Source organism: Protopterus annectens, chromosome 10.part0 (genome assembly GCF_019279795.1).
Source record: "Protopterus annectens isolate FY-2018-M chromosome 10.part0, PAN1.0, whole genome shotgun sequence".
Taxonomy (NCBI): Eukaryota; Metazoa; Chordata; order Ceratodontiformes; family Protopteridae; genus Protopterus; species Protopterus annectens.
Window position 1 is genome coordinate 1,453,068,115 of NC_056744.1, and position 23,658 is coordinate 1,453,091,772.

The 23,658-nt window shown below is 36.0% G+C and overlaps 1 protein-coding gene across 2 annotated transcripts in view; it reads left to right on the forward strand.

Moving 5' to 3' along the window:
* EPS15 (epidermal growth factor receptor pathway substrate 15) overlaps positions 1 to 23,658 on the forward strand; it is a 2,462,763-nt gene that overhangs the window by 1,283,164 nt on the left and 1,155,941 nt on the right. For both annotated transcript variants that reach the window (XM_044086083.1, XM_044086082.1), the window contains exon 11: positions 2,131 to 2,287. In XM_044086083.1, the coding sequence (XP_043942018.1) occupies positions 2,131 to 2,287 (157 nt within the window). The remainder of the gene's footprint in view (positions 1 to 2,130; positions 2,288 to 23,658) is intronic.

Below are 23,658 nucleotides of genomic sequence, written 5' to 3' on the forward strand. Positions count from 1 at the left end.
TTTATAGGAAAACGAGTCTGTTTAATTCACTGTTGCACCCTCATATGCAAACTTTTGAGAAGGCATGTGAAGAGGATATTTATAAACTGGCAAACACAAGGAAGAGATGTTTTAAATACAATCTTAATAAACAGGAAAAGGAAATTTTAGGTTCCCTTATGGCAGACAGGTCAATATGTATCATGAATCCTAGTAAAGGGGGGGTGGCATGGTTATTTTCTGTGTAATTAATTACTTGAGGGTTATGCTAGATATTCTGTATGAGAGTGAGACTTGTATACAAGTCTCAAGAAATGAGTTGCATGTAATATAGAAAGATAATAGAAATGTATAATTTTAAATGAATTCTGATCCTTTCATCCCTACAATTATTGGTATACCAAAAATACACAAATGCTTTCCCAGTCCCTCCTTTTAGACCCATAGTTACAGCATGGTGTTCTTAACCTACCCTTTGGCTGTATTTGTAGATAGTTTACTTAAACCAATATTTAAGAAACAGACACACATAATTAAAGATTCCTGGGACATTCTGGGTAGGCTTAATGAGGAATTATGGGAGAGAAATTTGTGTTTTTTTAACTGTGGATATCATTGATCTGTGTACCTATATATCAAAGCATGACGGCCTTTCATTATTTCATGATAGTTTGGTAGGGTATGATTTTTTGAAAGCAAATTGTATTAACTTGATTATAGATTGTACCACTTTGATTTTGGAAAACAAATTTATATAATTTGAAGGAGAGATTTTTCAACAGTTGAAAGGTGTGCCATGTGCCCCTACGATTATTTTTTTTATTTTATCGAATCATTCAGTCTTTAGTACAAGAATTTTTGATTATCTGCACAGTACCACTCATTTGTTTTTTAAATTTACTTTTCATTTTAGTAAGCATTCTGTAAACTGTCTTCACAGAATGAAGTGTCTAACAGATTTCAAAGCCATTAGCTGACAGAAGGGTACTGTGTTTCAGTCTGCCATCTGTGTGATAACACTAGTTCTTTACCAGCTTTCAAAGGTTTAGAAAACCAGTAAAACACTTTCTGTCTTACATTTCTTGCAAATGGTAAATACATAGGGCAGATAAAGCTTGATGCACTATAAAGAATTTGACAGTCTGTGATCATAGCCCTTTATTATATGCCACAATTCACCTCCTTGGTTTAGCTGTCGAGGAGGATTTCTGGCATCCATTTCTTGAACATATGAAACCTGATTATAATCCACTATGCAAGTAATCAGAGGTCCTTAAAATTCTACGTTTTAGTGTTTCTTAACTAAATAATTTGAGTTTTTTCTGAAGTTTGTCAGTAATTTGCCCATCTTTAAGTCAACATATTGTTACTACTACAGTAGTCATGCATGTGTAAAACATACTAGGCCTAGCATAGTATTTAAACTAGGACACCAATGCAGATTTTAATTGTACTACTTTTAATTGCTATGCTTACACTAAACAATCTGAGGACCTTAACATAGCATACACTCACTTTAGAAAAGAGAAAGATTTGATTATGTCTGCCGTGGATAGGTACCAAGATGCAGGAAGCAGTATATGAGGCAAAATGAAAATATATTCAGAGCAGAAAAAAATTTGCTCATTACCAGACACAGTGTAGATACTGAACTAATTATCCATCATGCAACCTTTGATATATTCTGAATGAAAGTTAATTCAGGTTATATTGACCTTCTGTTCTTTTTCTGAATTAAAGGCAGATATAACCTGAACTTTTTAAATGCATAGCTTTCTTTCAGGTTGTATAACTAGGTTAAACATTGTAATTTTAATGTAAGTATGATTTACAACTAATTTTGAATTTGTCACATTTGTTGATTTTGTCATTTTATTTATATTTATTTGTACAGCATTTGGATTTTAATACTGTAAGCAAATGAAGGAAAATTAGCATTAGTTTTGACTTATACATAATATGCTGTCTAAAAAAAATATGTACGTAGTTTGTACTTTGCATTTTTAGTAATTTAATTCTTTGTTAAATACCACATGTAAATGAGAAAAATAAAGAAACAGAATTAAAATTAAATTGCTTAAATGCTTTTCTGTGGTTTAAGCCTCTTGTTATATATTAAGCAATTTTGCTAATTTAATGTTGCATTTTTAGGTCACTGTGTGACACACAAAAATGTGGAAAACTTTCCAAAGAACGGTTTGCTCTTGCACTATATCTTATAAATCAGAAGTTAAAACTCGGAATTGAGCCACCCAGGGTTATCTCACCAGAAATGATCCCTCCTACTGAAAAGGCTACTGCAGAAAAGGTAATCAAGTCTATGTTTTCACTCTTCTGTTTTTTCAGATATATGTATTTTCTGTCAAATCAGATATATTAAAAACTATAACTGGTTTTGAAATAACATAGGTATCTGTGCTTTGTTGGTTTCCTGGCAGCATTTTGTCTGTATTTGGGTATAGTGGTCTGTCGACTGGTGTTTGCAATTTTACCTGTGGGTGGCGATTTGTTTACCTTTGATTGTCTTCATCAGCTTTTATTTAGATTTCTGTCTTCTGTATATTTTTTTTACCTTAAACCTTCATCATCTGATATGTGTTGTTTGTCTCTCCTTTGTTTCATTCTTTGGTGTTATGCATTTATTTATCATTGCTTTAACAAACAAGTACACAGTTCATGAATTGGACTTTTCTAGTTTACAGCTTTGTACATATGTATTTATTTATTTTGATTGCTTACTGTTTTCATGCACCTGTGTGTTCCACTTCTTATCTTCCATTTCCTTTTGCAGACCTCCACTTGTGCCTTTCTGGGTTGGAATGGTGGGAAAAAAAAAAAATATATATATATATATATATATATATATATATATATATATATATATCCTAGCTTAATGATCGAAGTTCAGAACTTCAAATTTCATATGGCCGAAACCATATGATTGAAGTTCTAAAACTTCGAACATTTAAACAGAGATCTGCATACAGTGCGGAACAGGAATATTCCCTTTTCCTCGCTGTAGTGCGATGTCGGAGTTGGTATATTTTAATAGTGGGGGGTGTGGGGAGTGCAGGGGGGGGGCTTGCCCCCTGCATATATGTGTTTTAATTTGTTTTTGTTGTTTTTTATTAAATGTTCAGGATTACAAAACTTTGATCATATGGTCCCATATATATATATATATATATATATATATATATATATATATATATATATATATGACTGACAGCTGAAACCCTCCTCCCACAAATCAGGAATGTGACAACATGACAGAGAGCTTCAGATTTTATTTGAAGACACTTTTTCAGTATGATAATGCTTCTTGGACTAATATCCACAGGCTTTAAGACTTTACTTAACTGCCTCTTGATACCAGATAGCCGTGTTATGCCATTGTTATTTCATTAGTATGTGCAGGTGATCCATTCTTTTTCACAGTTTTATCCTAATTTGTAAAAACTGCATATGGGCCAAGAAGGTCATCCGGAATGCAGATTCCAGAGTTAGTGAGTACTGTCTGCCACATCTAAAAGGCTTTTAAATTTGCCACTGAAGCAGCTCCTTGAATATATTGATGCAGTTTATTCCACTGTCGCATCATACAGACTAATATATATCTTGATCTTAAAGTAGCTCTGCATATACCAATCTTAAATGTGTAATGGCGCCCCTGGAATTAAATTTGGGTTCTGGCAACTCAGCATCCATTAAATTATGCATTTCTTCATCATGAACTTCCTGAAATGCCAAACAAAATTTCCCTGTTGTTTGCCTGTAATTAATATGAAAAGTCCAATGCTGTGAAGTCTTGTATTGTAAGAAAGATGTTTATTATGGGTAATCTGCTCTGAATATTCACACTGTATACTTCTAATCACAAAACAGTGAGTTATACTCTGCTATAAGTGGCCTTATATGTGTCACAAATATTTTGGTCAGAAATCCAGATTCTCTTCATGAGAAGTTGTAAAGGATTAGTCCAACCACCTTCATTGCCTTTGCTTTAATTATTAACACATTAGTTCTAAATTTCAGTTAATTACGTATAATAATTCCCAGATCATTGTAGTTATTTTGGATGTTAAAATCTATTTCCTGAACAAAACATGCCAAAACATAGGTTTACAAAACACGAAGTACCACATTTATCATAATTTATAGTCAGTGCATTATCAGTCAACCAGTTAAATACTTTTTTTTTTTTTTTTTTGTCAAATATTGTTTGAGTTTGCATATATCAGCCTCACTGGTCATATTGTTATGTTATTGGTGTATACAGACACCCAACAGCAGTCTGATGATGAAACATAAGCAAAAGAACATATTGGGCCCAGCACTGATCCTTGAGGTACCCTGGGCCAAACAGCCTCCCAGCCTGGTTAGACGTCATTAATCTTTATCCGTTAATATGTATCTGTTAGCCAGTTTTGGATCCACCTGACAACATAGTGCTTTGCTGATATCAACAATGAATCAGTAGTGACAGAGTGTAGCAAACTGTCATATGCCTTTGAAAGATCTAAATATGGTACAACAACTCCAGCACCAGAGTCCATAGCTAAACTGAGGTTGTAAAAGTACATCTTGTTAATAAACATGGACCTAGCTTTTACAAACCATGATGAGAAGAATGCATTAAATGGTGTTAAGGTTTATCCATAATAAAATAAACTTCAGTCATTAAAATGTCAATGAACCTCATATGAAATTGTCTATATTCTCCTTCTTTGACAAACTGGCTAGTATTTTTAGTTTTTCCTTTCTTCTCTTATCTTCCTTGCATCTTCAAGATTATCTGGCTAGTATTTTTTTTCAGTTTTTCCTTTCTTGTCTTATCTTCAGTACATCTTCAAGATTATCTTTACTAAACATGCTGTTTGAACAACAATCATATGTTACTACATGATGCACTTTTAATTGTATGTCTAAACCACTATGCATATGTAAATATCTTATGCAATCATATGTTATCTGTTATATTTAATAACTGTATGTGTAAACCACAATGCTCATGTAAATGTCTTGTGTATAATATGTTAGCAATTGTTCTGGAGCTTTTCTGCTCGGGCCTCCACTGAAAACGGACAGCTCTATCTAGTCGGACCTCCCCGGTAAACAAATATAAATTAAATAAAATACAATTTAGTAAAACAAATAACACATACTTGTGGGAGACAGCACTCAAGAAGTCATACTTTCCCAAACAAAAGAATTCATGATCTTTTTATAGGAAAACTTTAACAAAGTTATAAACTTTATTAATCATACCGCTGCTAACATCCAATAGAAAAATGCTAACTAATACAGTTCATTTTCCGACCATTACTAAATATCTAATAGAAATATGTCAAGTTTAGTAAAAAAATAAATCTGCAACTTCTTTTCTATATTTCTGGCGTAGTATGGAATAAGTTTCTTTTTATCCTGTGATTTAGAAAGAATGCTGCCTCAGACTCAGGAAATGCAACTTAACATTCTATACTTTTCCATGTTTCCACTTGTAATGTTGCAAACATATACGCTAACCTTCCCGGACACATGCAATTTCATTTTAACCCTTTACAATCTTTCATTTGATGCTGAGAAAGCCTCACACTTGTATCGTAAAACAGCTTTTATATTTAAAATATATTGTCACACATTTTTCCAAAATGTCTCTCTTCAAAGTAGCAAAAACAGCAAACTGAAAAGTACACAAAAAATGCAGTAGTTGCTGGATAACCGACAATTTATTCCAAGGTACACAAACCTCCAGTAAGCGCTTTCATCTCCCAAAACAATCACAACACGAGACTTCTTCTGACCGAGGTATCCGTAACATGACACACTTTAAATTTCCCATTTTGTCACATGAATCAATCACATGATTCCTATACCACATTTATAAAATATATTTTTATTAAAAACATCATAAAATGGCTAACTTAAATAAACCTACACTACCCTTAATGTCTTAACCCCTTTCTTTTTAAATACATAGTAAATGCTTCTCTTTTATTTAATCTAGGTGGAAAACATGCATTTAGTCTAACTTGCCAGCAATATTCAAGCCAGCTTAGCTCTTCTTCTATATTAATAATTTTAGTAATATTAACTAGGGAGTCTAGTACTAAGAATTTATAATTCACCTTACGCTTGCCACCCTTGTAATGTTTACATACAGCATTTTTAATATCTCCTATTTGAATGGCATATTTATGTTCATATATCCTTCTATTTAGTTCCCTAGTGGTTCTAGCTACATTGAAGCTTTTACATTCTATACAAATTACATTTTTACACTTTCAGTTAAATATACCAGGTATTCTCACTTTCTATTACTATCTCACTCCCCTCAGTATATAACAAATTACACATGTTACAATTATACCATTTAACCATACCACTTATTTGTTCTGTTTGATCATTTTTGCTTAGTTTGGAAGCAGGACTATTCAACCCCGGATGGTTCGACCCCAATGCATTTCTATACAATTTCATGTATAAATTTATATGTAGTGTATATGTGATTTTTAGTGGACAGTTCGACCTCAGACTATTTGACCCCAAATAAATTCTCTAAAGTACTTTATCATTAAGTTATTAATCAATTATTCAATAATAACACTGTTAATTTTTCATTGTAAATATATTTTTTATTAATATTTTTATTTTATTTATTACATTGGTTAGTATAAATGTACCATTTACATCTTTAACATATAATCAGTGTTACGTTTTAACATATTATGACTACTGCTGCTTTATAACATGTTTTCCATCAATTAAATATATATTTTTTATATTATGTTGATATAACTAATCTATTATCTACTATAAGTAATTTTTTTTATATTAATGAAATCAATTTTTTATTCATTTTACAGTTATAGGACTTTCTTTTGTCACATCTCCAAAAGTTTGTCTAATCATGGTTGTATTTTGCAAAGCAGTTATAGATCCTCATTACTTATTTTTTCTTTTTTTTTTTTTTTGAGGCAATCTTTGACATTTTCTCAGTAACTATGTGGATGCATGAGCTAGTATATAACATTTTTTCTTTATGTCAAAATATCTGTGGCTTATTTTTTCTTGCTTTCCCATTTCATTGGGGTAAAACTGTCCGGTGTCAAAACATCCTGTACCCAATATAAAAGAGTGACGGCAAAACAGAATAGTGTGGATTCTCAGGCTATAAAAATGTTATGAAGAATTCGGGACTATTTGAAGCTAATAATGAATTAATTAGTAAAATAGGAACGAGTCCAAAACTTCTACAAAAGAAAGCTAAAAGTTTTAAAAATTATTTTCAAGGGAAACTAAGCGGGCATTTTGGACTCATTCCTATTTTACTAATTAATTCATTATTAGCTTTAAATAGTCCCCAATTCTTCATAACATTTCTTATAGCCTGAGAATCTACACTATTCTGTTTTGCCATCGCTCTTTTATATTCATAGTGCCTTTTATTAATTTCAGTAACATCTCCTGTACCCATTCTTTCTTCCATCAGTTCTTGAAGAAATTTATTTACTTCTCTATGAAGGTAACCTCTTTTTACTATTTTATTACAAAAAGAGTTGGCTTCTTCACAAAAATCCTCATCTTTCTTCGGCTATTAATTCTTTTTAACTGTTCTTTAACCATATTCAACTTAGTCTTTTTAGGGTGCATACTGGAAAAATGTAAGTAACTATTATTCTGAACTTCTTTTTTATATACTTTAGCTACTAATTTCTTATTTTCTTTTAAAATAGTTAAATCCAAATAATTTATTTCACTATAATTATATTCATGAGTGAATTTTCAAATAGGTACACACACTATTAATATAATAAATAAATTCTTCCAGCTCAGTAAGTGAATCTTTCCACACAAGGAACACATCGCCAGTAAAACGCACCATTTTCATGATACATTTATTATATTTACTCTCCATTATATTAGCTGCTTCCCACCCATGCATAAAAACATTAGCATAGCTTGGGGCTAATGAAGCACCCATCACTACATCATTAACTTGCACATAAATGTCTTCATAAAATGATAAAAAAATTGTAGCGTAAAACCAGTTCTATAATTTCCATTAGCAACTCCACAGTACTATTTGTAAACATTCTAGTTCTTAATAATTCAAGCCTAACCATCTCCATTCCTTCCTTATTTGGAATCATGGTATAAAGGGACTTGACATCTAATGACACTAATATATCTAAAGCATCCACAGTAATTTCTTCTATTTTCCTAATGAAGTCAAAGCTGCCCTTACTATATGTAGAATTAGATTAAATTGCGTTTTGCAGATGTCTGTCAACAACAACTGATAGCCTTCTGTTTTACTATTAGCACGTGCTACAATGGGTTTTAGTGGGGGGTCATTCAAATGTTTATGGACTTTAGGAATTCCATAAATTATGCTAATTTTAGGGTTAGTATTAGTCAAAAACTTTCTTATGTTATCATCAATTCTACCAGCTAAAAAACAGTCTTCTATGCAGGGAATCAGTCATAGCATAACCTTTCTTCACTTCTTAAATACTAATTTTTTTGTAAAATTTATCATCTAATAATAGCTCATTCATTTTACTCTCATAATCCTCCCTCTCAAGCAATACTAGTGAACCCCTCCTTTATCAGCTTTCATACATAAAATGTCATCCTTCTTCATTAATCCATCAAAACAATCTTTTTCATTTCTAGACATATTATAATATTTATAGTCAGTTTTCTTATCTAAAATTTCAGTAATTTGTATTTCACAGATATTTAAAAACATTTCTAACCCCTTTAATAAGGGTGGATTAAAGCTACTAGGTTTGTAAAATTCACATTTTCATGCTTCACTTTTGTCAAACAGAACAGTCAAATTCAACAGTCTCACATAGTCCCTTAATTCATTTATAGCATTAAGTTTGGTCACCCTTTGGGATGGTGCAAAATTCCATCCCTTACTTAATACTTTACATTCTTCTTCCGTTAAAACATGTTTGCTTAAATTTATAACTTTAAAGTTTACAGTACCTATGTCCTCCATGCTTGCTTTATCTTCCTCCAGTTCATTTTGTATTGTTTCCCTTTGACAAAACCGTTTTTTTAGAATCCTTTGTTGTGGGATGAATTATTCATTCTCCCACTGGCTGTTACCTGGGCCCAAGTTCTTTCCTCACCATTTACTCTCTGATAAACCTCTACTGTTTTTTGTTTTACTTTTTTGGGTTTAACCACAGCAGGAGCTTCCACTTCTGTAGTCTCAGCATTTTTATTACTGCTATTTGTCATCGGCTATACACTCGGTGATGCTTCTACAACTCCTCTTATTCCAGAATGTTGTTTGAATGTTTTTTTTTTTTAATTATTTTCCACCATAACTGATGAGTTCTTTCCATTCAGACACTCCGAGCACCTCACGGCATTTGCCTCTGTGGTCGCTGCAGTGATTTCATCATCTCCATGCTTTCCTGGCACTTCTTTTGAAAGTTTCAGCCCATATGTAGAAGCCACGCCCCCTTCATAATCTCGCTGGTCATGCTCAAACCTCTTTTGTTTTCTTTTACTTAATGGCTCATTAGTTTAATTAAATGCTCTTGAATACTGTACTTTTTAGTGTTGAAATTATCAGTGGAGGTGTTTTCTTTTAACAAGACAAAATGATCACATATACTATCCAACAGTTCTGATATTTTTTGTCTATTGTGGCTTGGTAAGACTTCTAGATATTGCAGTCCTGCTTTTTGATTAATTTCAAGCCACTCGTCAACCAAGTTCTTGAGTAGGTCATTGCCTGCAGGTAATTTATTAATTCTCAATCCCTTCAGCACTCGATTTGCCCTTAGACAATTCTCAAAAAAGTATTGTCCCACTGTAGATTTTTAGCTTGGACAAACCGTTTTCTAATTCTATAAACAGTTCTCCATGGTTCACTTTCATTTGAATAGCAGACTGTTGTTCATCACCACGCATAAAAGGATTCACTGGTGGCGCCAAACACCCTTGCAAGACTTCTTCACTGGACATAGTATTGTCACATCTCCCTTTACTCAACAAATTCACAGTTCCTTCATTACTAATGATGAAAGAACCAGATGGTGTATCGTTTAACACACACCTTTCTGGTAGCGTAGTAGAACTGGTACCTGGAAAATTGCGGGTGTCCATTCAAAAGCCATTAAACACCAAAAACTCCCTTCAAAGTAGCAAAAACAGCAAACTGAAAAGTACACAAAAATGCAGTAGTTGCTGGATAACTTACTTCAAGAACAGATGGAAGAAAGAATGGGTACAGGAGATGTTGAAAATAATAAAAGACGCTATGAATATAAAAGAGCAATGGCAATACAGAATAGTGTAGATTCTCAGGCTATAAAAATATTTTGAAGAATTGGGGACTATTTAAAGCTAATAATGAGTTAATTAGTAAAATAGGAACAAGTCCAAAATTTGTACAAAAGAAAGCTAAAAGTTTTAAAAATTATTTTCAAGGGAAACTAAGCAAAAATTATCAAACAGAACAAAGAAGTGGTATGGTTAAATGTTATAAGAAGTGGTATGGTTAAATGTTATAATTGTAACGTGTAATTTGTTATATACTGAGGGGAGTGAGGTAGTAATAGGGACTAGTGAAGTGAGAATACCTGGTATATTTAATTGTAAGTCAAAAATGTGATTTACCTTATAATTTGTATAGATTGTAAAAGCTTCTATGTCGCTAGAATCATTAGGGAACTAAACAGAAGGATATATAAACATAAATTTGCCATTCAAATAGGAGATATTAAAAATGCTATGTGTAAACATTACAAGGGTAGCAAGTGTAAGGTAATAAATTATAAATTCTTAGTACTAGACTCCCTGGTTAATATTACTAAAATTATTGATGTAGAAGAAGAGCTAGGCTGGCTTGAATATTGCTGGCAAGTTCGACTAAATGCATGTTTTCCACCTGGATTAAATAACAGAGAAGAATTTACCATGTATTTAAAAAGAAAGGGGTAAAGACATTAAGGGTAGCGCAGGTTTATTTAAGTTAGTAATTTGTTTTCAATAAAAATGTGATATTTTATATATTTGGTATAGGAATCGTGATTGATCATGTGACTAGACTGGGATATTTAAAGTGTGTTATGTTATGGATACCTCAGTCTGAAGAAGTCTCTTGTTGTGATTGTTTTGGGAGATGAAAGCGCTTACTGGAGGTTTGTGTACCTTGGAATAAAGTGTCGGTTATCTAGCAAATACTGCATTTTTTGTATATTTTTCCGAAATGTTCGAAAACTAATTTTTTATTTTCACTTGATATTTGACTTTCATTGACATTTATTTAAGTTTGATGACCAGGGTAGTCTACTGGGCCAATAGAAAAGCTCCAAATTTTACACTTACAATAATTACAATTTAAATGAATACGATATTGCAAAAACAAAACACACAATAGTATGTACAGAAAAAAAGACATATTCACATAAGAATAAACAATTTGTAAAAATCATGGTGTACATATTGACATGGCAGTTAGGTAGACTGAAACATTTCAGAATACAAAAACATTTTGTCAGAGTACTTAGCAAGGACATTTGTGGAACATACAGCTGCTAGGTCCTGTCAGGATTATGTGAAAATTTATTGTGAGGGGAGAATAGTGTAATGTTATGTGAGTAAGGAGGCATAGTAAGATGGATATTGGAGAGGGAAATTGGACTCTGGAAGGGGATCGAAAGTTAAGATAAGGAAATGAAGCAGTGGTTAAGGGAGAAAAAATGAGTTGGTTACAGTGGAGAGTAATAAGAGAAGTGGAGAGGTGGATTAGAGGGGTTTATATTGGCGTGATCTGTAAATGTCAGCTTTTCAAAATCAGTAACATGCAAATTTTTAACATTGATCAAGATGCATTGAGTTTGGTTATTAAAGCTTTGCATAAAAATAAAAGCAAAAAAGACAGTTGTAGTAATAATAGCAGTAAGCGTAACAAATTTCGGGTCTGTATTAAATCAGAGAATGCTTAAAAAAGCGAACACTGGTTTATCGACCCCATGTAAGTGAAAGCTTACAATCCCGAACACTTAGAACATCGATTTTTTTCCCCAGGGAAATAATTTGCTTATGTGCCGTTTCGGTATTTTGCTGTTTTATGCTTTCAAGTTCGATCAAGATGCATTCGAAAGAGTGCGTCTTTGATCATATAATAGGGAACCTAAATTTCAACAAACTGCCACCACATCCTGAAAACAAAGTAGTTAGCTAAGCCCATTGTGAACTATTCACTTCTTTGGTATCTGACAGTTCAGCCACTTTTTGGATGATTTCCAAATGACTACATATTGCATGCTTGCTATCTGGAGTAAACTAACAGCATTCTTCATGCACAAGTACACACATACCTCCCTTTGATGCAAGTGTGAAATTGTGCCATTCGAATTTGGAGTACTACTGCACGCACGACACTCAACTCTAGAGTAATCAAATTAGCAGTTTCAAACATTGCTTTGCTTAACACTGCTAATAGCTTAGAGATCTTTCTGAGCTCCCCAGTTGATTTTACAGTTCCATAAGCAGGTAATATACCAGCCCCAAAAATAACATCATCACAAGTTCCATATGAAAAAGTCGTTTGAAAGCTGCTTGTTCTAAATCATGAGGATAAATCCGTGAAGCATCAACCTTTCCAGTCGGATTTTCTGCAGTCCGAGTATCTCATGTATTATAAATTTTACCACTGGGCAAGGCATCTACATGTCAAAAGGCCGGAATAACTCTCCTGATATAACAACACCAGGACCAACCCAGGGATATGCTAGACTGCCACAAATAAAAGTCTTTCAGCATGACCATACCTATTACTGCACTTACACTATGTATTCTTTGAGTAATATTACATTTGCTCTGTCCAACCTCCACAGTCCCATTTTTCACTTGGTAAGTATATCCCTTGATATCACTGAAAGTCTGAGTGCAGCAATTTTATTAAACAATGTGACATTATGCCACAAAGAATTTTTACCTGTTACCACTGAAGAAAAAGCTGTCACCCATATCAGCTTCATTTACAGGTACTGGAAACATTGTGATACCTCCATCATAGGCAGTAGATAACTGGGCACATACCCAAAAGTTAACTAACATTTAGAGTGTTAGCATAAGTATTCAAAGTGGCATGAAATGTATTGAAATTTGGATGCCAATCTGCTGATTTCTGTCTAGACTTTAACAATTGTTTTATTTTTCTGTTAAGAAATTGAGCAGTACTTAATTTCAACAGGGATCAGAAAATGTAGTAGAAGACCAAACATAACATTTGCAGTCATGGCAACAATCAGCCATGAATGGTGAGCTGAGCAGGGTTGGAGTGAGTTTTCAAAAATGCCCAAGCACAATTTTGTTTTGAAATGAATAGCTCATTGCTGTACTCCAAACACATTCCATAAAAGTTGCTGTTGTAGTTTAGCTCCCTTAAGCAGCGCTTGATTGCCTGACTCAGGGAAAATGCCCCCTTCTGATGTTTTCACAGTATCAGTCATTGGTTCCCTTCCTAGTCTCTCTGCTTTTTCTTCTGGTATGAGAGGAAACCGGTTCATGGTCAGATAAGGCTGCAGAGTGGAGGTCAAAGGGAATTGGTTGGCTTCCCTCATTTGCCACTGCTTTTTGGACATGGGAGATATGGATCCATGCTAGAGATCCTTTGAGTCTAACAGCTGTAGTTGTGATGAGGAGCACCAGGAATGGACCTTTCCATCGAGGTTAGAGGGTGTGTTGTCTGGAGTAGGAACGAGCAAATATCCAATCTCCTGGTTTGACTTCATGTGTTGAGTCAGGATCAGACTGGAGCTGGACGGACATAACCTGTGAATGAAGATGCTGCAGAACAGAAATAAGTTGTTTGCAATAAGTAAGCATTGTTTCATCAACTACCTGCAGATCAAGATTTGCGGGTAGGGGTGTGGCTGGCATTCTCATAGGGCGTCTCATATAATTTCATGATGGGAGAACTTTCTAGGTGCACTGATTGCATTGCACTGCAGATAGTAAATAAAACTAAGTGCAAGGACTCTGTCCATTTTTAGACCAATTTCTGCAGTAAATTTTGCTAACTTGGTTTTCAAAGTTTGATTCATTTTTTCAACCATGTCTGAAGTCTCCGTGGACAGTGCTGTTGCATCTGAATGTTTAGACCTTTACAAATTTGTTGAGTAATCTGACTTGTAAAATGAGTACCTCTGTCTGACTGAATACAACATAGTACCCATAATCAGGGTATAAACTCATACAAAATCTTCTTGGCCACTGAGGCTGCATCGTTTTTGATGCATGGGTATGCTTCTACCCAACCAGAGAACACAGCAATCAAAACTAGTACATATTTAAACCTTGCACACATTGGTAGTTCTATAAAGTCACACTGCATTCAACAAAAACGTCCCCATGGCTTTTTAATATGCTGTGTAGGAACTGACATAGATTTAGAAACATTAAATTACATGTTTGTTCAAGATGCTGAACAACTTCTGAAGCATAAGGGGCATACCAGTCAGTTAAAATCTGTCTTATTAAAGTATTTTTCCCATATGAGAAGGCAGATAGTAAGCCTGTGCTATTTACGGTAAAAAGTTTAGCAGTGCTACTAACCTTCCATCTGGATGGTGCCAAAGTGAATATAGGGAATGACAGCAGCCATCATTGATCCACCTTACCCTTTCAAAGTCGTCAGCTTGGTTCTGAAAAGACAACACTTTCTGCAAATTTACAGGTACATTTTCAAATTGAAGAGGCTGCAAAAAAGAAGCCTGAACAGGATTGTAGAGGTATTTTCTACTGATTCAAATGAGGTGTCTGACCTATGAGTGGCACATTTAACAACAGCTATTTCCCTGGGGAGAAGTAGGGCGTCTAACAGTTCATTTACAAAGACTGCATTTTTTATTTTTTTCTCTGCAGAGGTTAAATAACCTCTTTCTCTCCAAAGGTTTCCAAAGTCATGAGCCACTCCACAGATGTATCTTGAATCTGTCTACACTGTAACAGCCCTTCCTTGTGCTAGCTTACAAGCTTCAATAATAGCTAGTAATTCAGGTACTTGAGCTGAATCATTTCCCCTGCAATTGCCCAGTCAGTAATACTTGATCAGTATTACAGACCACAAACGCGTCTATCAGTTGTCCTCCTTCTCTTCTGATGCATGATCCATTGACGAACAAAATTAAGTCAGGGTTCTACAGAGGAGTATCTCTGAGATCAGATCTAGGAGGAAGCACATTGTTAACAAAAATACAATCATGAAGTTCACCTTCATCAGTAGGGATAAGAGACTCTGGATTCAAGGGAGGGTGTCTAATAATGACCTTTTTGTCCACAGTTAAAACATAGATTTGAATTTGATTTCTGTCCCTGTCCTTGGGAATTTTGGGTATTATTAAAATTCTGAGGAAATGGTCCTCGATTCTGAGAAAATCTAAATCTATTCCATCCCCCTCTTCCACCTCTATTTTTCCCTCTCTTTCTGGTAAACTGTTGGAGCTGTAAGCTTAATAATTTTTTCTTGTTGCTCCCATTTTTCACAAATAAAGGTGTCTGCTAATTATTGAACCTGATTACCAAGTTCATGAAGTCCCCAACTTGGCCAGGTTAAACCGTTTTTAGCTGATCTTGAATGGGGGGCAAATAAACCATTGACAAAAGCAGTTGAGAGACTACTTGCTGCCAGACCTTTGGTAGGTTATGTATAACCTGAGAAGGCTTCAGAGGGGTCTGTCATCACTGTAAATAAGATTCACTTGACTCGTCCTTTCTCTGTGACTGCTTTTATCCGGGGCCAATTAGGTACTGGTAGACATAATGCAATAATAGCTTGTAATAAATGAGTCCTAGCTGCCTGAAAAGCATCTACATCCGTATACTGTAGAATAGTGTCTGGTATATTAGCATAATCGCAAATGCATTTAAATAGATTAGGTGGAATGGATGTGTTCGTCACTGCTGTAAGATCCTCTAAAGTAGGATTTTTCAGCAGAATATGCCCTTTTAAGATTTTTGCATATTTTGCTGGATTTGTTCTGAGTGATGGAAGAAAGTCCAGAATAGTTTGGAAATCAACAGCAGACCAAGGGCGGATCATTTTTATACTGGAAGGTGCTGCTTCATCTCTGCCATATGCTGGGTTTTGGACTTGTTGCAGAGGATGTAGGTGGGCAGTTGGAGTAACTGTACTATCTCCCTCTTGTCTGAGGAGAAGTCAGAATCATCTTTATATGGATTAAATTTATCAGGATCAAAATAACCATACCCATCTATAATTACTGGGAATTTAGAAACAAATTTATGTGAAAATAGGTTTTGTAATCTACAAAGAGAAATAAATACCTCATTTGTATGTCGCCTTGGAAAGTTAATAAACATTTGAGGTAATTTAGACCAGGTACAATTTGAAACAGAATAAGAGGAAGAAGTTTTAGATTGGCTAGAGGAGGGATGCAGCTAAGAAGGTTGAGTTGTTTGACTAGTGGAAGTGGACAACTCAGAAGGTTGCCTTCCTTGAGAAGGAGGTAGAGTAATAAACTCTGAGGTGGAAGAAGAGATAGAGTCTTGCAGGTCAGGAGAGATAGTGATGCATTTAAGGATGGCAGTGGTGTGTTGGGCAAAAATTAGCAGTCACCATCAGATGACTTGCAGCGGCTCAGTTGTCATTTCTGTGCTTCCCTAAGCAGATAGAGCCCATAACCACCTGACAATCAGAATGGTGTAGACAATTAACCATCTTATTTTCCACTTCTAACTGTGTTTTAAGTTTAGCTGCGTTATGTTTCAAACTGCGAACTATAGAATCTTTTTCTCTATCTTTAGATTCTACCTGCCATGCATTAAAGGATGACTAGCAGCTGGCAGGGACTTTATTACCTTTTTCTATAGGTCATTTGTATAAGTTTAACAGAATATTTTTATCAAAACTATCTGCAGTTGGAAATGTCAATTTACAATCATTTTTAGTGAGCTCATGCCATTTATCTAAGTTACAGTTTTGAAACGTATGTCTTACAGGAGTACCACGCCCTGGGACTTATAAAGTGCCCATATTCGCTTCCATTGTAAAGAAAACTTACAATTTTAATACAAAAAATAAAATAAAAGATACCCACTTACATACTAACCCATATGCATACAAAACCCACACTTAACCCGTAGAAACCTGAAAGTCTGCCAAGAATGAAAGTTCCAAAGAGAGGTGCAGTTGTGAACTGAAACTACAGAAAACTGTCAAAGGGGCCCATTAAGTGATTTTCTAAATAATGCACATGTCTGAGACAGTATTTAGGAAGTCATGTCTCCATGAACAAAAGAATGCATGCTCTTTTTATAGGAAAATTTAACAAAGTAATAAACTTTCAATACTACCACTGCAATCATCCAATAGAAAAATGCTAACTAATACACTTCATAATACAGTTTCTTCTTCAGATCATTGCTAAATATCTAGTAGAAATACGTCCAGTTTAGTAAAAAATAGATCTGCAACTTCTTATCTACATTTCTAGCTTAGTATGGAATACGTTTCTTTTTGTCATTTGATTTAGAAAGAATGCTACATCAGACTCAGGAAATGAAACTTAACATTCTGTACTTTTCCATGTTTCTGCTTGTACTGTTACAAACACATATACTAACCTTCTTGGACACATATAATTTCATTTTAACCCTTTAAAAGGGCCCAAACTGTTTTACATATTCATTTTTATAAGGCATCTTGCAAACATTTCTGAGTAAGTGATGTTGCACTAATTGGCCTATAACCCGTAGAAATCTGAAAATCTGCCAAGAGTGAAAGTTCCAAAGAGAGGTGCAGTTGTCGACTGCAACCGGTTGCATACTGCCTACTCAGAGGTGATCTCTGCCTGACATACAAGGCCATGTCCAACCCAGAATTGATGGACATGCTCCACCTAAAGAAAACCATATCCCCTCGAGCCACACGCTCCAGGGATCTAAACCTCACTACAACAATAAATAGGACGTGCTGGAGAGATAGATTCCTGTCCCAAAGACTTCCCATGCTCTGGGAACAAGATTCCAGTGTACATTAGGCAGAGCTCCTTGCTAACCCTCTTCAAGAGAAACCTTGACGAGTGGATGGGAAACAGAAAGTTTTCCCCAGGGATCACTTCAATGGCTCTGCTGGACAGAGGCACAGGGAACTAATCTAAGGGGTGGCAAAAAACAACACATTCCAGCTAGTCTTTTATAAATGCCTTCGGGCAGATAGCCTATTACCTACCTATGAACCTATGAAACCTATTAATGATGTTAGCATTGTGTATAGGTATTATATTAACCAACTAACTGCTCTTGGGTGCCATACCACATGATAAGAGTTGATTAAATAATGTGGTTGGGTTGGTAGTCATCTGTTTGTTCATGGTCAGATAAAAGCAGACTGGTATGTTATTTGTGCTAGGACTAGAATTAACCTTCAGTTTTGAAAAAGAATTGAGTAACAATTCCCCTTATTTTACAGGACAAGTAATATTTATCTCCTTTACCAACCTGTGCTTTCTGGTGAAAGGACTTTATTTCCTTAGTAGTGTTGCCCATAAAATGATAAGTAAATAAATTAGCTAGCTCAAAGCCTGGATATAAAGTTATACCTTTGTAAACAATGGGACCAAGTGAAACCACAAATGCCTTATGAATCCTCATACCAAGTCAGATTGCAAAGATTGCTCAAAAAATTGGAGTCTCTTGACTCGAAAAGATTTTTTTTTTGCTTTCCTCAGCGAGCCTCTTAATTTTTTGCTTATACCATAATACATGATAGTAAACCTTTTAGAGATCTTCTGTTTTCTTTTTTTCCCCTGACAGTGCATTTGTGGTCACCAGAGGGGACTAAAGCACCTTTAAGTCTTTGTATTCAACGTCCTTCAATTATTCACATGTTCAGGACAGGTGTCTTCAAAAAAATTCCATTCTTGAGTCCGAGGAATTGATGTTATGTAAAAATTCACAATTATAAAACTTAGCTTTGTCATAAGCATGCCTGGTGTATTGGTGTACAATCCTACTAACAAGAACAGAAAATTGGAAGGCCAGGTGATCTGAATTTCCAAAAGGTACTAACCGAGTAATCTTTGCAATCTGATTTGGTATGTTAGTTAATATTGATTACTGCTGTAGTACCCTAGGCTTTTATGCGTTATATGCTGCATAGCTTCCAAAGCTTCAGGGCACCTTCCACTTGCCCAAAACTGTTAGCACGAACTGTACTGACTAAAAAGACAGGCTTGGGTGCCAAGCCATTCAGAGCTTTTCTGCATGTTTTCAAGGATTGACCGTCAGCTAATGCTGTTTCATTACTGGGCATATAAGTTCCCTTCTGGAAGAAAACCTCCCACATTACTGTTTTACTTGTTTAAATTTAGACAGAAACAAATACTTTTATCTAAGAAAAAAATGTTTTCCTTTACTGTCTTGTGATTTATTTGTATTTTTAAACAGGATCACACTTTTTACTTTTGTTGAAAAAAGTTGTCAAGTTGTTTAAAGCTACTTTTTCTGTGGAGTAACAATGTTTATTTTACTTTTTGGGCTTGAGAAAGTGTTTAAAGGGCTCACTGTTGAAATACTGGCACTCGACATGCCAAGTCCCAGAAAAAAAAAAAAAGACCACAAACCCAGAGAAGAGCAAATCGCTCTAATCCTTAAAGTTTCTTCAAGGCTTCCTGCACCCCAGAACTTATGTATATACAAACTCCAAGATTACCATAAGGAATATTCTGAGAAATGGCATGTCGGACTTAGAATATGTAAATCTGTTCTTTCTGCCATTCAGTCTATGACTTACAGGACTCTGTCTAGCAGGTCTTGAAATTTTACATGATTACCATTCAAAGTACTTTTTAGTGTTCTTTTTATGAGAACAAGTTGCAGTTTCGCTACTTCCCTTTTGCATCAACTATTGCTGCTAAGTTTCACTTTGAAATAAACACAATTTTTGTCTTGACCATGGAGTAAACTCTGTCTGTTGGTAGAACCTTCTTCCAGTCACAAAAAGGAAAAGTTTGAACTGATGCTGTGTTTTCCGTCTGGGTTCAACCCATGGGTTGTTGGATCCAACTCTTATCTAATGCCGGTCACCTCCCATAGACTTCGATCTGCCAGGCTCCATCTCCTGTACCTATAACCCCCCTGCTCCACCAGAATTACCCCAGATCTAGTTTGCCACCATTCTGGACAGCTGCCTGGTCTTGTGTTCCATGGAGTGTGATGATGTGAAGTATTGCCAGCTATGCCTGGAGAAGTAGGGCAGTGGATGTGTAACATATGCCAGTATAGCTAGCTCAAGTTTTGTAAAGAATTATATGTCATTTCTCTATCAAACTGATTTGTAAAGGTGCTGGTGTTAACAATATGTCAACAGTGTCTCCTGCTGGATAGCAGATAAATATACATGTATATCAGACTGCACTGTTGTAACTGTGAAAATGAATACATTGTAACAGAGGATACTGGAAGACAAGAGGTTAAGCTCAGCTCTAGCTAACTTAGAAAAATTGCATGAAATTAACTTAATTTAGGGCATAAAGATTTTTATCTTAAAGTTCTGATTGCAGCCAGAGAATGGTTTATTAGCTCATGTAGGACGAGTGGAAGTTTTTTATTGTTTTATGAATTCCGGAAGCTGCAACAGATCTTAGCATAACTCTGTGTGTATTATTGACACATAAGTGTAAGATTCTGGGCCAGTTGCTAGGAAAGGGGGTAGTATGGGAACCAGAAGTCAGATGACCAGATGGATGTTATGTCATTTTGTAATCCAGGGCAAAAATGATATTTTAATACTAGATGAAACTGAAGTCTCAGGGCACTCTGTTTTCAAAACCTGACATGGAAGGATCCCTCACCTACTTCATCTTGCCTTGCTCTAGTAAGTGATCAGGGAATAGTAATTCTTTCGATCAGTCAGAAAAATATAGTGAGATTTGTTAAGTACTGTTTTTCTATAGCTGTGTGAATCTAGTCATCTGCGTTATTTTATATTTCCTGGTTTTGAAGCTCTGGTGTTTATTGTAAATAGGTGTTTAATATTTTCATTTTTTGTATTATTTATTGTTAAATATATTTCAAGTTTTCATTGTGGCTGGTCCTTTAGAGAATATTTTAAAATTTGAGAGTACTTATTATTTATTTAGTGATACTGTGGCCACTCCTGAAAGCCTTACTGCATTGGTCAAACACTATCATTTGTATTAATAGTAATTTCACTCAGTATAATTGGGTACCCTTGTAAGAGCCATAGAGTAGCTGGTTTTGGAGTGTCTGATGGCAGTAACTACCTTATAGTCTGTGTAGAAAGGGCCGTAGTTGTTAAATGTGTGCCAGCCTTTCCTAGGTGTGTGTGTGTGTGTGTGTGTGTGTGTGTGTGTGTGTGTGTGTGTGTGTGTGTGTGAATCAAATCTCAGAGTGTGTGTGTCATCTGCTTGGAGCAAAGGACAGAGAAGGTGCTGGAGGACATGGCTTGGTTACTCAGCTGACGACTCAACTCTACAGCTGTGTGGTGGGGAGTCTCACTGGGGCCCCGGGGAGAGAGAGAGTGAAATCCAGTTCCCAGACTGTGTGTGTTCCCTGTGTGCTGTTAAGGGTATTTGTGCTTGGTGCAGAGAGCTGCATCTGGAAATACTGTGTGTATGTATTTTTGTTCCAAGTGGACATCGCTCTCCAGTGTCAGTGTTGAAGTTTCAGGCTCTTTGATTACTGACCCAGAGAGGGGTTGTCGCATGGAATATATCCTTTGACTGTTTTTTTGATAGTGTTAACTCCTTTTCCTCTACCCTAATTTTTTGTGCGAGTTAGCTAGGTTAAATAGTCATAGTGTGTTTGTATTAGGTGTTGCGCAGGCTGGTTTTTCCCACCCTGGTGTTACGGCTGATGTCCTTCTATTCTGATGTTGCAGTATTCATACCAGGGCCATAAATCAACGTTTGGTATAAAAGTGACATCTGCACGTACCCACATCAGAATTTTTCTGCTGCAGTGATCATTGGATGCCCATTTGCCAGTGCCAGTTCCACTTCTGCTTTGCGTTTCTTCAGACAACCACATTCTACATTGTTAAAGATCAGACAATCATTTTTGACCTTTACAGATAAGTGCCCAGTGGGATTTTCTTACTTATTTTGCCTACTGTTTAGACTTACATGTCAGCTAGGAAAGGGAAGTGTGCTTGTGGGAGACAAATTCCTCACAAGGACACACATGATGTGTGTTTTTTGTTTAGGCGACGCCCATGCCATACATTCTGTTCAGTCTGTAAGTCGTTAATCCCCAAGACCCTACGTAGCCAATTAGCGGCTTTGAATCTTCATCTTGAGAAACAAAGACTCAGACATTTGGCATTAGACATGGAGGCATGAGTAGGCCCTTTCGACGAGCTGCCTCGGAAGAAGGCGAAAAAAGGTAGGCCAGAATCCCAGGCTGCACCTAAGGTGTCCGAACAGGCTCTAGAGGCAATTGAAGACCCGGAGTCCATTTAGACGATGGTTACCAAAGCAGGCCCAGTATCCTTAATGGAAGCCAGGGTGTGGGATACTGAAGGTATGTCCGCTGAGGTATTTCAGCCATCAGAGGCTGATGGCAGAGAGGAACCACGACTTGCGGTCTCAGAAGCCCCTGCTCCTCCTATTCATGATAGGCCTACATCCACTTCTCTTCTGATTGCTCCTATTACCCGTTGAAAAGAAAACAGAAATCCAAGTGCTCTGAATCCCCACAGATGCCTGTCTTTGATTCCTTCTCTCAATGTCTGTTTAAGGCTTTTCTGGCATTACAATCACAGCACCTTCCCCCTACTCTCACTCCCCAATCAACCCATGTGACTGTGGAAGAAAACTCATCTTCTGAGGAGTCCTTCTCCTATGAAACTCAAATTGAATCCCCCAAGGAATTCATTACTCCAGAAGAGCAGGACTCTATTTCTCCAGAATCCCCAAGAGAAGAATTCAGCTTTGGGGATACTATCTCCCTCATGAGGGAACATTTTAAGTGGCAGGCTTCTGAGGTTTCAGGGTCCAAGAAGAGGTACTTTGACCTTTTGCAAATGGAACAGCCATCTCTCTCAGCTGTAGCTCCTTTACTGCCTGCTTTTCAGGATGCCTTCCTAGCTGACTCCCAACCCCCAGCAACTAAACGACCTGATCACTTCTACAGGGTCCCCCAAGACACAGTTTCTTTACAAAAACCCTCCTGCAGACACATCTATTATAGCTGTTTTTGCAGATAAGACATCCAGACAACCTCCTTCTACTGCTCTTTATCTATCTGATAAAGACAGCAAATTTATGGACAGGACAGGTAAAAAGGTATATACCTCCTCCACTCTGGCCATTAGGGCCCTGAATTACCAAACCCACATGGCAAGGTATGTTCTTGACACCATTTCCAAAGCCTCCACCTTTCTGTTTGAGGTTCATGAATCCCCTATCAGAGCACAACTAAATTCCCTTCTTACTACAGCATCCCAAGTGACCAAGCACTCTAAGTGCAGTTATGATGCTGTGGAAGCTGCATCCAAAGCTGCTGCTTCTGGATCAGTGCTTCGACATTACTCCTGGATACGGCTACAGCCTCTCCCCATAGATGTTCAAACTAAACTTCTGGAGAATAAGGCCCTTTTCGGGCAAGCTTCTGCTGAGCTTCTCAAATCCCTCCAAGAGAAGGGTAAAGAGTTAC